The 15571-nt window shown below is 43.3% G+C and overlaps 1 protein-coding gene across 1 annotated transcript in view; it reads left to right on the top strand.

Annotated features, from left to right (window-relative positions):
* Positions 1 to 15571, top strand: part of LOC126224081 (epidermal growth factor-like protein 8) — a 184426-nt gene that overhangs the window by 21145 nt on the left and 147710 nt on the right. The window contains exon 2 of the mRNA XM_049942203.1: positions 1194 to 1322. Coding sequence (XP_049798160.1) covers positions 1194 to 1322 — 129 coding nt within the window. The remainder of the gene's footprint in view (positions 1 to 1193; positions 1323 to 15571) is intronic.

The following is a 15571-nucleotide window of genomic DNA, read 5'->3' as shown; positions in this document are numbered from 1 at the left end:
TTCGAAGAAAAGTAACTCCAAATTATGCGTCTGCAATAGACATTTTAACTTCTTATTCCTTGCTAGTCTAAGACGAAATGCCTTTTCCAGCTTCATGATATTCTTCTTATTCGTCACTCCATGGATTCTATGGGCATTCCTGATCTCTGTTTATGGTAGGAACGTTGTTGGAATATCTCAGATCCAACTTTACGTCAATGTGGTGTTTACAATTCTCTCACTACTTCCAGGACTTCTCACTTACGGAAAAGCTGTTCATTATTCTGACGCCATCCGTTCGGACACTCCAAAAGCATATTTCAGAAATCTCATTCGAATGACTAATCTTGTACTGAGACAGCGTAAATTTCGCTTCCATAGATCGGAGCATTGCCATTGTACAGTGAAATTTAGTACCGATCTCTCTGCGTGTTACACTTTTTAAGTGACGGTGAACTGAGCCTCATATGCACTGTAACTTAGTACATTTTTTATTTACGTTTTCTAAAAGCTGTAGATGATGATATATAAAAGATATATGAAATGTGGCATGTATTGAAGATTCTGACCCTTTACTACAGTTTTAAATCTGTCTGTTACCGTTTTAAAGTCAAGATTTTTTTGTCGATTTTTTGGTACTGTATTTCCTTCACATATGTAAAATTACATTGACAGTTGGAGCTTATCTTTATCTACTTGGATGACCGCCCTGCCTTCAGAGAAGAACAGTCAATTAGTGTGGCATCGTTGTTCAGGTTAATCCCTCGAAAAATATATTTTGTTGCCACTTACTTATTATTTTATCCGAATGGGTGTTAAATAATGCTGATGACAAACTTCAACACTATTCACTCCCTGTTTGTCTCTGAGGATTCTGTAAATCCTCGATTAGCATTTTCCAACGCTACTGTGTTGTTGTAGAGACTTTGTGTTGCTCTGGCGAGTTTCTGAGCGTATCCAGACACTTTAAAAGTTTTTCATACAAACTCAGTGTCAACTGTTTCAAAACATATTTTTAGAAATTATGTTTGCACCCTTTTCCTGTAACTTTTCTATTATCTTGTATGATGCCTCTCACTTGACGATGCTTTTCTTTTCTTTGGCCATATTGGAGTGTTTATTGACGATATAATACTTAACGTACCTATAAATATCCTTTATTTATATTCCGTATGCGACTGTGTTTTCGATGAGAGGTGTTGTTTTTGTTTCAGCCGGCACGTGTGTTCGGTGCAGAAGGCGGTGCCGCAGCAAGTGAAGCACGTGGAGTCGTTCAGCAAGCCAACGCAAATCAGCTACCAGCACAAGTGTGACAACGGCAGCGGGCTCTGCAAGGCAGTGAGGTGAGTCCAGCCGCGTCCGGTCACACGGTACGTGTACCCAACCACGCACGTCTCGCGTGCATCACTTCTGCATAAATAATATTCATTCATGAAAGCAGAACAGAAAACTTCAAACGGTCAAGATCGCTGTTTCACGACATTTATTTAGATTACCAGTTTCAGCAGACTAAGTTGCCATCTTTGGATCTGTTAAGCAAAGATCGGAATTTTAAGCAGAAAATATTCATTTATAAAGGGGTGTGATTCATTTTTACATAGCAAAGATGTATACGTCATACCTTACGCAATACATCTCAGTGCATCTCGACTCTGTGCACATTACATCGTTACAAAAAGATATTTCAGGAACATGGAAACCATGGTATATCGATATATCAAGTATAAGAAAAACTTACATGAAATGCTATGCATATTGCGCCGACTATACATGCTCATGTTCGTACGATAACAGTATGGAGACTGAGGTTCTAAAGTCAACAGCACCTAATTTTTGTAGTCACCCCCCTTAGCTGAAGGATGTTAGGCGTACACAGTTTTTATTCACCCAGAAGCATCTGAACATACGGAACAGCATTTCCTTCTTTTAGCGGTGGTGGTAGTGGTGGTGGTGGTGGTGGTGGTGGTGGTGGCGTGGCGGAGGTTGGGGGTGTTTGGAAAAAAATTGGAAACTTGTCGTAAGGTCTTATGGGACCAAACTGCTGAGGTCATCGGTCCCTAAGCCTACACGCTACTTAATCTAATTAAACTAACTTACGCTATGGACAACACACACATCCATGCCCGTGGACCGTGACAAGACGCCATAGACCGCGCGGCTACCCCGCGCGGCTGGGGTGTTTGGCCTTCAGTCTTCTAATTGGTTTGGTATGGTCCACCACGACTCTCTCTGTGTGCCTGCCTCTTCGTCACAGAGCAACACCTGTGCTCAACGTCCTCAGTTTTTTATTGGATTTATTCTATTCTCTGTCTTCCAACACAGTTTTCATCTTCTACAGCTCCCACTAGCACAATGAAAGTTATTCCTTGGTGTGTTAACATGAACCTATCATCCCTTCTTCTTGCCAGTGTTCTCCATAGATTCCTTTACTTGCCCATTCTGGGTAGGTCGTCCCCTTTCCTTATCTCATCGGTCCACCTAATCTTCAGCACCCTCCTACAGCACCACACCTCAACAGCTTCGACTCTTCCCTTTTCCCATTTTCCCGCAGTCGATACTTCGCTTCCATACAATTCTGTCCTCCAAAACTACATTCTCATAAATTTCTTACTCAAATTAAGACGTACATTTGATATCAACAGATTTCTTTTGGAGATAAATGTCCCTTTCGCCTGCGCTAGCCTACTTCATTTATCTTGTTTGCTCTGTCCGTCACGGCTAATTTTGGTTCCTAGGTACCCTTCATTTCATCTGTATCGAGGTCACCAATTTCGACGTTAAGTTTATCGCTAATCTCATTTCTGCTACTCCTCATTACTTTCGTCTTTCCGCAGTTGAGTCTCATTCCACATTATTTGCTCATTAGCCTTTTTATTCCACTCAACACTTCTTGTAATTCTCCTTGTCTTTCACTGACGATATCAACGTCATCAGCAAACTTTATCATTCAATCTTTCCAACTTGAATTTTATTACCACTGCTAAACTTTGTTTTATTTCCGTCATTCCTTCTTCGATGTCCTCGTTGGGCAGTAGGGGAGAAATACTGCAACCTTGTCTCACGCTGCTGTTGACCAGAGAATCTCTTTCTTGATCTTCCATTCTTATTGTTCCTTCATGGTTCTTATACATATTGTATATTACCCGTCTTTCCTTACAGCTAGCAGCCATTTTTCTGAGAAATTCAAATATCTTACAACATTTTACGTTATCGAATGCTGTTATCAGACTGATAAATCCCCTGAAAGTGACTATTTTTTTATAGCTTGCTTCCAGTATTAATCGGAAAGTTAGAATTGCTTCTGTGGTTTCTTTACCTTTCCTAAAGCCGAACTGATTGTCATCTAGCAAACGCAGTTCTCTTTTCTGTTTTTTTGTACCTGATTCTTTTCCACAACTTTGACGCATGAATTGTCAAGCTGTTCGTGCGATAGTCCTCGTGGTTTTCTTCTCTTCCTATCTTCGATAGAGTCTCGATGACATTTTTCCGAAAGTATGATGGTATCCCTCCAGTCTCATAGATTCTAGAAATCAGTATTTAGCAACATGATAACTGGCGAAGAAAAGGCAGAAATGACATTAAATTCTTATAAGTCCAGATACACCATATATGGTGTCCAACTGCTGTTGGTGGATAACACATTCGACAAATAAATTAAGGGAAGGAGGGAGTGAAAATCCAGCGGTGGCAAGTGGCCCACTCCTCTCAAGAAGCTCCAAAGTTTATTTATTTATCGTCCCCAATCTGAGAGGCGTGCCCCCATAGACAGTGTCGCATGCCCCCCTTTCGTGAATGTTAGACAGTTTGTAACTGGTAACTACACGTGAACATAGATTTTCGCCTTGCCGCCCAAAAATAACAGACGAAACCTTTTTTCCACCACTATATTTGTAACTGGTTTATCTAGACTGAGTACAAAAATCAAATGGCTCTGAGCATTATGGGACTCAACTGCTGTGGTCATCAGTCCCCTAGAACTTAGAACTACTTAAACCTAACTAACCTAAGGACATCACACACATCCATGCCCGAGGCAGGATTCGAACCTGCGACCGTAGCAGTCGCACGGTTCCGGACTGCGCGCCTAGAACCGCGAGACCACCGCGGCCGGCATGACTGAGTACAGTCGCACTAAGGTGTCTCTGTGATTTCACCTAATGAGACTGGTGTACACTAGTAACCACAATTAAACCTGACTTTTAGACTACACATAGAATAACCTTCGATTGTAATTTCTATTTACGCGATCGTAGCTGAGGTTGCTAACTCACTGCTGAGCGGTGGCTTTCGATACGGAAGCACACACTTCGAATCCTGGTGTTGGAAGAAATTTTCACCGCCAGTATTCGGCCGACAAAGGCAGGAAAGGTGGTGGAGTAAAGTTGCTGATCGCCTCACCTTGCGCCAGCATCCTGTATAAAACTCCAAACCTCTTCGCAGCGTCTCATGAAGTGGCGGCTTGTGACACTGTTAACGGTGATCCGTCGGTTGGATGGGGCCGTTAGACCCGGCAACCCGCTTCGAGAGGAGCAGGCTATGTGCCGGCAAAGGGTTTCGCCCTCTCCCTTCTCTCACCACACTATTCGCACACCCAGTACAGTCGCCTACGACCAACAGATAACACAATTCTCGTACACCGCATGAAGATGGACCATTGCCACCAAGGAAAAGAATCTGTCCAAATGAAGCAAATGAACCTAATTAAATGTGTCCCCGATCCAACAATGCAATACAATCCTTTATTTCTTTCTTTGTAATGTATATAAAAAGTAGTATGGGTATTGTCAATATACTACATAGTCCATTAGCTTTGGACAGCGTGGACATTAACCGTCACACTGACGGGGTCAGTTAAGCGATTTTGACGTCAGACATTCCCGAATATTGGAAAAAAGCTCTCTGATATTCAGTAGTTTCTTTAATAAATTGGGAAGTACTGTGTGAGAGAATTTATGTATCTATCGGGACTCTGACGGGATGTTTTGGACTTCGGGTGAACACTACCACGGGAATAAATTCTATGTAGCAAAATAATATACAAAACAAACCACAGTGGCAAGATGGGAGTTTCGGGTGGCGATGTTCTTCCCAGTGAATATCACTAAGGAAAATAATAATACGAAAGCTATTATAAATGTATCGCCTTGTTGACTTTTGTTTTACGGATAAAGATTGCTGTACTTTCAAAACAACAAATGGAAAAATCATTTTTGATGTGGTAGGACGTCGTTTATCGCAGTCATAGCCTAACCTGTAAGCTTAAGTCATGTCTAATATATATTAGAAAGTGAGAAACGAAAAAAATTACTTCACTCTAGTTATTAACGTTTTTTTTCAAATTTCTTCCTACCCATTTTATGCCTAAAAACTGACAAGTAATCGTAACAACTGCTCCATTCAGCAACTTTCTTCTCTCACTGCATGAACCATATCGTGTTGCTACGATTAAACAAAACTTGTGATTATTTTATATTTGATTTTCCTTGCTATTATTTTCTAACACTACTGACAAGACAATATGTTTGTTTCAAAATGGTAGGTAAACGTTTTTAACGTTTCCCTTTATCACGTTCTTGACCGCAGTAGTTTCATAACATAGTCGATTGATCTACAAAACCCTGTTTATGATACGTTCCATTGCTCACACTTCATATACTTATGCCGGAAAATACGAAGTTACAGTTCCATTATTAATTGCCCATGTGGTTAAAGCTAATAATTTGTACAACACAACTTCTAATGAACTGAAAAGCTGTTACGTCAGAGTCTCTTAAAATGTTCTTCTTGTTATGACACGTTCGTACAAAGAGGTACTTATTCCTGACAATATGAAGTTTATGTAACTAACACAAGAGCAGACACTATCACCAGAGGCAAATATAATGTATTTTTAAACGAAGGTTATTTTTGACATAAAAAGGTTGTGTTTCCAATTGACAGTGAGCATAAGTTCATTTTAGCAGACCGGACACGCGTTCTTGCACAACTGGATAATCACTCGTTCCATGATCAGACATACGGAGGGCGTATTTCACGTCTAGACGAACTGAAATCTACTAGCGAATACATCTTTCCAGCGGAGCTAAATCGCTTAGTGGTTGATGACTCTAGTCCTCTGTGCAACACATCTACGTCTGATCTATCGTTTCATCCCATACTTGCGAGGGATGATCTTTGATGCGCTCGCTTTCCGGATTCCTTTCCGATTGGAGGTATTATTGACGACACGCTGCTTAGTTCATGCTCGATTGTTCACGATGCCAGAGCAATAGTTTGGTAAAACTTCCATTTCTTTGACTTTTTTTTCGTTTATTGGATTTCGATTCCCCCTCCCCGCAGAGGTGGGGCGGGCTGACAGCAGCGTATTATGCCGTTCTGCAGCCTACAGAAAAGTTATAAATAAAATTAGGAGATATCATAAAAATAAAAACAGGCGATAAAATGGTGACTGATTAAAACTGGGACAAGGCGAAAAATTGCGAAGGGAATATAAAAACAAAGGGTCGGTGGTGCTGATTAAAACACTTAGTAAATAGACAGGCACAATTAAAAAACACGGCGACAGTCTGGTTTCTGTTCGCAACAGTTTCAGAACACACCTAGCGACAGTATGGTGTCCGTTCGCAATATTGACAGGGGACACATAACACTAAACATCTAAACAAGCACTTAAAACAGCACTATAGAGGAGACACGGCGGCAGATACCTGGGCGGGGGGGGGCGGGGGGGGGCGGGGGGGAGGACCTGGACCGATGAGGGGAAAACAAAATAAAAAGGGGGGAGAGGAAAGGAAAAAGGGGGGAGCTGATGGAGGGAGATGACACAGGAAAAGGGGGAACAGGGCAGATGGAAGAAGGGGTGGGGAAGACAGTGGAGGGGAAAGAAAAAGGACCTGGGGGAGGGGGAGAGAAGGGAGTCAAGGAGTGGGGTAGGTGGAGAAAAAACAGGATGGAAGGCGGGCAGAGGGAGCCCGGGAAAAGGACAGAGGGAGGGAGGGGGAGGTGAGGATCATAGTTGATTAGGAGGGATAAATGGAGGGAGAGAGGACATAATTTGGGAGGTGGAGTTGATGAAAGCCACCTCAGGAAAGGAAATGAAGGGTGTAGAGGTGGAGGGTAGGGGGGACACAATGGTGAAGGTGCGGCAGTGTGTCGAGAGGAGAGGAGCAACTAGGGGATGAGGGGGATCAAGTCGGCGGGAGGTGTAGAGGATGCAGGCATGTTCGAGGAAAAGAAGCAGCTGGGGGAATGGGGGAAAGGAATCAGGTCATAGAGGCTCCGCATGGAGGACAGGAGGTGTAAACGGAAGTCGAGGCAGAGTGCATGGCACTCAAGGATCTGGAGGGATAAACAGAAATTGGGGGGGGGGGGGGGGCGGATATCCAGGCAGGACTGGCATAACAGAGGATGGGACGGATTAAAGATTTGTAGGTGTGGATGATGGTAGAGGGATTCAACCCCCATGTCCTGCCAGAGAGGAGTTTAAGGAGACAGAGGCGGTTGTGGGCTTTGGATTGGATAGAGCAGAGATGAGGGATCCAGGTGAGGTGATGGTCAATGTTGAGTCCAAGGTAGGTGAGGGCAGAGGAGAGGCAGACAGCATGAGTGCAGATGGTAACGGAAAAATCAAGGAGCCAGAAGAAGCAAGTGGTATGACCTATGATGATTGCCTAGGTCTTGGGAGGATTGATTTTGAGTAGTCACTGGTTATACCATGTGACACAAAGGTCAAGGTGATTCTGGAGAAGGCGTTTGGACTATTGAATGGTAGGAGTGAGGGTAAGGAAGGTGATGTCATCGGCATACTGCAGGATGTGGACCAGAGGGGAAGTTGGGGGGGGGGGGGAGGTAGAGCCCTGGGACACACCTGCAGAGGGGTAGAAGGTGCAGGAATCAGTGGGAGATGAAGAAGGCAATCAGACGGACATAGTTGATAGGAAGGACGGTAGGTCTGGAGTTTAAACAGGAGACTGGGATGCCATACACGGTCGTAGGCCTTTTCGAGGTCTAGGGAGACAAAAATGGCGGAACGACGGGCGTTAAGCTTGAGGGAGGGAAGATGGATGATATGGAGGAGTTAAGTCATCGGCAGAGAAGGAAGGTCGAAAGCCACAGTGGGTGTTGGAGAGGAGGTGGTGTCGGTGGAGGTGGTGGTGGATGCACTGGGTAAGGATGGATTGCAAGATTTCCAGCGTAGTCTTAATAAACTGAATGCTGAAGGCGAGTGAGAAGCGTCGCGGAGGCTGCATATTGTTCTACAGTAATTTTTCCCCGTCTACAGTTAAACTTTCAAACCGCTGTAGAAATAACACTACTGGTCAGAATGACGTCAAATTGTAACGGGATACTATGGGAGAAGGGGTAAAACGTATGGAAGAAGAAAAATAAATGGTTACAACATGTAGCAATAGATGGCGCTGTAAGTATCACAATTTAATAGTGGTCGACTACAAATGACAAAGGAATCATACAACAATGCCTAAAGTGTACTTTCGACGCTAAACAAACTGTACTGCTCAGTGTGCATGGGTGTACAGATGTGGTACTGTTAGCTACGCTATCTGTTGGCGGACGACGTGGTGGATGGGCTTAAGTAACTACAATGAAAACATCGACTTTCCCACAGCCAGCGTAGTGGCGTAGCTACCACAGCGCTATCTGAGTCTTCCATTTAATAGGGAATCCACACAACCAGAAGGCTCAGTGTCGTGCAGACGTGTGAAGCGAGCAGGCAAACATGCCACGGAGACGCACTCGTGTTTCCTACAGACAGCTGAGCGAGTTTGAAAGGCATTAACTTTTGATCTTCCGAGTGGAAGAATGGTCCTTTCGGAGAAATGCCACACAAGTTGGACGTGTAGCGATAGTTGTGCAACGACAGTGGTATCAGTGGTCCTAGCAGCACAGACACTCTCCAGGATCGTCGTGTTATACGGGCTGCAGTGGAAGATCGTACAGCTAGCACAGCACATATAAGAGGGCTTCTGAGCCCAGACGTGTCAGACTGGACAAATATATTATACCAGAACTGACATGTGATTACATTTTCACGCAATTTGTGTGCATGGATCCTGTGAAATCAGTACCCAGAACAACCACCTCTGGCCGTAATAACGGCCTTGATACGCCTGGTCATCAAGTCAAACAGAGCTTCGATGGCGTGTACAGGTACAGCTCCCCATGCAGCTTCAACACGATACCATAGTTCATCAAGAGTAGTGACTGGCGTATTGTGATGAGCCAGTTGCTCGGCCACCATTGATCAGACGTTTTCAATAGGTGAGAGATCTGGAGAATGTGCTGGCCAGGGCAGCAGTCGAACATTTTCTGTATCCAGAAAGGTCCGTACAGGAACTGCAACATGCGGTAGTGCATTATCCTGCTAAAATGTAGGGATCGAATGAAGGGTAGAACCACGGGTCGTAACACGTCTGAAATGTAACGTCCACTGTTCAAAGTACCGCCAATGCTAACAAGAGGTGACCGAGGCGTGTAACCAATGGCACCCCATACCATCACGCCAGTATGGCGATGACGAATACACCGCGATGTCGCCAAACAAGGATGCGACCATCATGATACTGTAAACAGAACCTGGATTCATCCGAAAAAATGACGTTTTGCCATTCGTGCACCCAGGTTCGTCGTTGAGTACACCATCGCAGGCGCTCCTGTCTGTGATGCAGCGTCAAGGGTAACCGCAGCCATGGTCTCCGAGCTGATAGTCCATGCTGCTGCAAACGTCGTCGAACTGTTCGTGCAGATGGTTGTTGCCTTGCAAACGTCCCCATCTGTTGGCTCAGGGATCGAGACGTGGCTGCACGATCCGTTACAGCCATGCGATTAAGATGCCAGTCATCTCGACTGCTAGTGATACGAGGCCGTTGGGATGCAGCACGGCGTTCCGTATTACCCTACTGAACCCACCGATTCCATATTCTACTAAGTCATTGTATCTCGACCAACGCGAGCAGCAGTGTCGCGATACGATAACCCGCAATCGCGATAGGCTATAATCCGACTTTATGAAAGTCAGAAACGTGATGGTACGCATTTCTCCTCCTTACACGAGACATCACAACAACGTTTCACCAGGCAACGCCGGTCAACTGCTGTTTGTGTTTGAGAAATCGGTTGGAAACTTTCCTCATGCCAGCACGTTGTAGGTGTCGCCACCGGCGCCAACCTTGTGTGAATGCTCTGAAAAGTTAATCATTTGCATATCACAGCATGTTATTTCTGTCGGTTAAATTTCGCGTATGTAGCACGCCATCTTCGTGGCGTATCAATTTTAATGGCCAGTAGTGTAGAATGGCGTGCGGTGTTCTTCAGCGATTAAAAAGCAGAGTCTGTCTGCATGTAAGTGATGTCCGTGTGCGCGTACGACCTGGTGAGCACTGTCTCCTAAAGTGCCTTCGTCCAAGATACACTGGCCGCCTTACAGGCATTATGGTCTGGGATGCCATAAGCTGCAACTTTCCTTCACTTTCGATGTTTCTGGAGGGGACGTTAACCAGCGCTCCGTACGTGCAGAATGTGTTAGACACATTCTTTTACTGTTCTAGCAACAGAAAGGTGAGTGATGTTCCAACAGGATAATGCTCACCTATGTAGTGCCAGTGAAACTCAACGTGCAGCAACTTCCCTGGCCAGCACGATCTCTGAACTTGTCTCCAGCCGAGCACATGTGGGATATGTGGATATGATGGGATAAAAAGGGTATCACGCGACTCGTCAATCAATAACTCTTACAGAGCTACGCGGACAGCTCGAGACGGCGTGGTATAACGTATCCCCGAACAGCATTCACCATCTGTACGATCGATTGGATACCAGAGTCAGGGGCTGTATTGTTGCCCTTGGAGGCTACACCACGTAGTAATATGGGTCAGTACCTGATACCTCAAAACTGCTTGTGCTCTTGACCTGTTGATGTAATCTTTTCGTGTATTCCATATGTACTGTTGCAACACTATATCTTGAGTGAACTGGAAACTTCTGAAAGGGGTTACTAATTTTTTCTGGCAGTGTATATGCAGAAGACGGAGACAAGCGATATCGATATTGTTAAGCAAATCATTCTTTTGAAGTGTAAATAACTGATAGCTGTAGTTCAGCCTGGGAGATAATGGACGCCACTAAATTGCTGACTCAGAGGAAAAATATGATATCAGTCTTTCCTCTGGGAAAGTATCGCGGCTAATTTGTCTTGGACACCTCGGTGGAAAAAACGCTTCACCTTAAAAGAGGGAAAGTATGTTACAGATTAGGTACTCTCTGTAAATGGAGTTTATTTGGACTCTCAGACACACAAACACTGTACCTGCCAGATTTTGGGGTTGTAAGGACTTGGATATGTAACAGTGCTACTCGGAGAAGGAGGTTAATGCCTCTCCTACCGTGCAACTGTCACGTATCAGGTTACGTGGTAATTATACTCGTTAGGTTAGTTAAATTAGTCAGACACTTTTTGTAGCATCCCTGGCCAGCAGAATAAAAGATAATGATTTGCATTACATTTTTGCAGCATTCCACTGCCACCGTTCGTCGCTCCTCAAACGGCAATTAGGCTCCTCGACGCGAAGTTTTCGAGAGAGAAAAAAGCAAGTTATGGTAATTCGTTTCACTCGCGCTTTGGTCGAAAGTCAAGTTTTTCTTGTCCGGAACGGGGAGGCGTGCTACAAGGCAGCCTGCTCTGCGTGTGCACAAGTTCCGGGCACGCAAGCTTTTCAGTTTTATGCTAATCATGTAAGTTGTTCGTAATGACCAAGATGAAGCGCTATCTTCTTTTGATTATTGTTATAACGACCATTCATAAATAAATCATATACAAAAATACAAAACCTCGACTAATTGTGGCTTATATGCTATTTTTGCTGCTGTCCTAGTACTATTATTAGATGGAACCGGCACATCGGCCTCGCGAGGGGGATACTAAGAATCGGTGAAGCAAGATGGCGGACCCTAGCAGGTTTGCACCAACACGCAGAAGCGGGGTGTCATTAGATATCTATTAGCTGTAGGGTTGAAACTATTAGAAATTTACCGTCGGCTGGTTTTGCAATATGGTGAAAGTTGTTTGAATCGAATACAGGTGTACAATTTGGCAGCCAGTTTCAAACGGGGTATTAACTATGTCGAAGATTCGCCACGCCCAGGACACGCTGTCCACGGATAGCAACACTGCGATTGTTGATGAGTTGACACGGGAAAACAGGTGTATTACTGTGAATGATACTGAAGCAACGATGAACATTCGAGTCATTGTTCATGACATACTGATGTTCAAGAAAGTGTGTGCGAGGTGAGTTCCGAAACATTTGACACCAGAAATGAAAGAAAGGCACATGGATGTGTGCAGGGAGATCTGAAGTTCGTCTGCTTGCCCCAGCATGCCACATTCCATGCACCTGTCACCTTTAGATTATCACATTTTTAACTCACTGAAAGAAGCTCTTAGTGTCTAAAGATTCGATGATGATGAAGTCCAAGCAGCAATGCATAAATGGTCACGTACGCACTCCCAAGAATTCTTTGCATGTGGAATTGACAAACTTGTCCAGAACTCCCATGAATGCATAGAACTCGGAAGGGTTGGGGTAAATGCGGGGGGTGGGGGGAATCATTAAGATGAAAAATAGATAAGTGTTGTATTTCGTTCTCATAATAGATTCTTTAAAATATTTCATTTTTTTACTGAATGACCCTTGTATCATCGTAATTTTTTATTTTTTTCATCGGATATACCCACGTTATTTCCTGCATTCCGTCCCACATTTGCCTTCAGTGGCCTTTCTTAATTGTGCTGCCCAGAATTTGCAGTTGCTTTTATTTGATTTTACGTGGAATCTCTAGTGTCCAGTAAGCCACTCTTTTATGATTTTCGACTGAAGATGTTAGAGTACCAAATCCTTAACTTTTTTAAATCTCTTTCCACTGCTGCAAACAGACTCCTGTGATATGCTTGTTTGCATAGCGATCTTCCGTAGCAGCCGTTACGATCAACTATTACTGGTTATACCGTCTTGAGCTTACTGCACTTCAAGAGAACTTTTCACCAGAAGCTTTTCACTTTTATTTACAAAATCTGTTCTCTGGCCATGTCTATGCATTTTGGTATTTACATTTTAAAAGCGGTATTATATTGTTGGCGTACTGTTTACGTGCGGTGTAAACAAGGGACAAAAACACCATAAGTACACTACTCAGCACTACTTAAGGACTAATAGGTAAAAGTAACATAACATATCAACTACTCGGTAGAAATGAATAAAAGAGGGGCAGAATGTTGCCAGATGTCTCTCAATCGTGTACAGAAAGTTTAAATTCACATGGCGTGAGGTTAGCGTGACTGTAGCGCCAAAAGAGATTGGCCGTGCAGTACGAGACAATTGAAGGAACGTAAAGAACGCGTGTGTGTCAATCAGAGAGCAGTTATGGGGTGCTGTGGTGGCGTTCTTCGTTACAATATACCGAGCGAGGTGGCGCAGGGGTTACATACTCTACCCGTATTCGGGCGGACGACGGTTCAAATCCGGGGTACCATCCTGATTTAGGTTTTCCGTGATATCCCTAAATCGCGTCGGGCAAATCCCAGGCTGATTCCTTGGTTCAAATGGTTCGAATTGCTCTGAGCACTATGGGACTTAACATCTGAGGTCATCAGTCCCTAGCACTTAGAACTACTTAAACCTAATTAACCTAAGGACATCACACACATCCATGCCCGAGGCAGAATTCGAACCTGCGACCGTAGCGGTCGCGCGGTTCCGGACTGAAGCGCCTAGAACCGCTCGACCACTGCGGCCGTCGATGATTACGTCCCCATCCTTTCCTAATCTGATGAGACCGATAACATCGCTGTTTGGTCCCCTCCTCCGAATCAACCAACTAACTATTACAATATAGCCCGGAGACATTTGGGTGACTTCACGTGAGAAAAAAAAAATCATCGAAACAACTTTAAGAAGAACGACATGTAACGAATGTAGCTCAGGAGTTTGGTATTGCTCCCAGCATTGTTTCACGTGCACCAGGAGCATTCCTAACTGTCAGTTTTCAGTTTATTTGTTATTTATTAGTAGGACTAACTGGCAATAAGTTCAAAAAATTTTCGGTGATGAAAACGCATCCGAAGTGCCTGAAATACAGATTAATGTCAAAACCGAGAATCCAAATGAGTTTCTAAATCCACTCATATGGAAACGATGCCCTAAAACCACACTTTCATCTGCTACAGTTACCAGAATTGCAACTTTTGATGCAGTTCCTGTGTTTATTGATGGGAAAGTAGCAAGGATGAAGATATTAGAGAATGACCTTTAAAATAAGAAATTTCTCTCAGGAGATATTGAGAAAAAAATATGTACATTGCCTCTCTGAGAAAAATGTTCGCGTATTATTTTTTGAAATAAAAATTTTTAAATTCCATAAAAAAATTAATATATATAATACAAGGAACTTAACAGTAAATGTATTAATTTCATGTAAAGCGTAGTACAAAATTTCATTGCCACATCTTTAAAAATGAGGATTTGGCTCCTCTCTTAAGTAGTGTGTGTGTTTTTCTTGAACGTTCTCCTTAAGCGATTTTATCGAAAAAGGTGTACCTGACAGAACTTGGACAACACTACTGCAAAACACCCTAAGAATTTCTATTAAATAGTACAATTTCTGTTATGAGTCAGAATTTTTATTCCAAGGGTTAAAAAACTAATTTTGATACAAAATGAATTGCAAAACAGTAGGTGTGTCGCCAATATTAGATAATAGATTGCAAATTAGGTTCTCCTTGCATTTAAAAGAATAGTAAATAATGCTAATGTTTCTGAGGGTATTTTTATTAAGTCTTTACAATTAAGAGAAAATACGTGTTTTTCTCACCACTCAGGCAGTTTCTTGCAGTTGTAACGACGGAACGAAAATAGCCTCTGGAACTGCAAAAGCAACTATGGACAATATGGCCACACATATGAAGCATGTTATGCTAATTTTGAACATTTCTACGAAAAAAGATGCAAATAACTCGAAAACCAAGCACCCTAACATCACCTCAGAAAATCTGGTGAAATTTCAGTTCCTAGTTCACGAGTAATACTGATAGTGATAAGTTAAATGTAATTTTTATTCGTTATGAAGTTTACTAGGAACCAACGGGAGACATTGTTAGATTCACTGATAGAAACACGTCAAAACTCGCATTTTTATCATCTCAAAGGAATCAGTGTGCAAACACGAATCATGTAAAGTGATTATATGCGTAGTTTCCATCGTAATATGCATAGTACGTATAATATTGTGGATTTTTGTAACGGCAGATCGAGGGTATGAAAGGGCAGCGGACTGTTTGTCCTAGGTCAACTGGCTGTGCGAGATCAGTGAATCAAGACACGCGCAGATGAGCGGCCTCTCAGCACCCGGGCGAGAAGTCCAGGGTCTTTTGTAGGTGCCCGGGGACTTAGAGAAGTTTTCAACGGTCGCGTTCGTGGACTAACTCTGAATAGTAGAGCGGTGTTATTGTAAAATTTGTGTGTAGGTTCACGGACCTTGAATAGTTATCCACAAACAATTTTTTGAACTTAAACTTTGTTCG

Source organism: Schistocerca nitens, chromosome 1, assembly GCF_023898315.1.
Source record: "Schistocerca nitens isolate TAMUIC-IGC-003100 chromosome 1, iqSchNite1.1, whole genome shotgun sequence".
Lineage (NCBI taxonomy): Eukaryota > Metazoa > Arthropoda > Insecta > Orthoptera > Acrididae > Schistocerca > Schistocerca nitens.
Note: the sequence above shows the minus strand (reverse complement) of the source record. Positions and strands in the feature narration are given on the sequence as shown.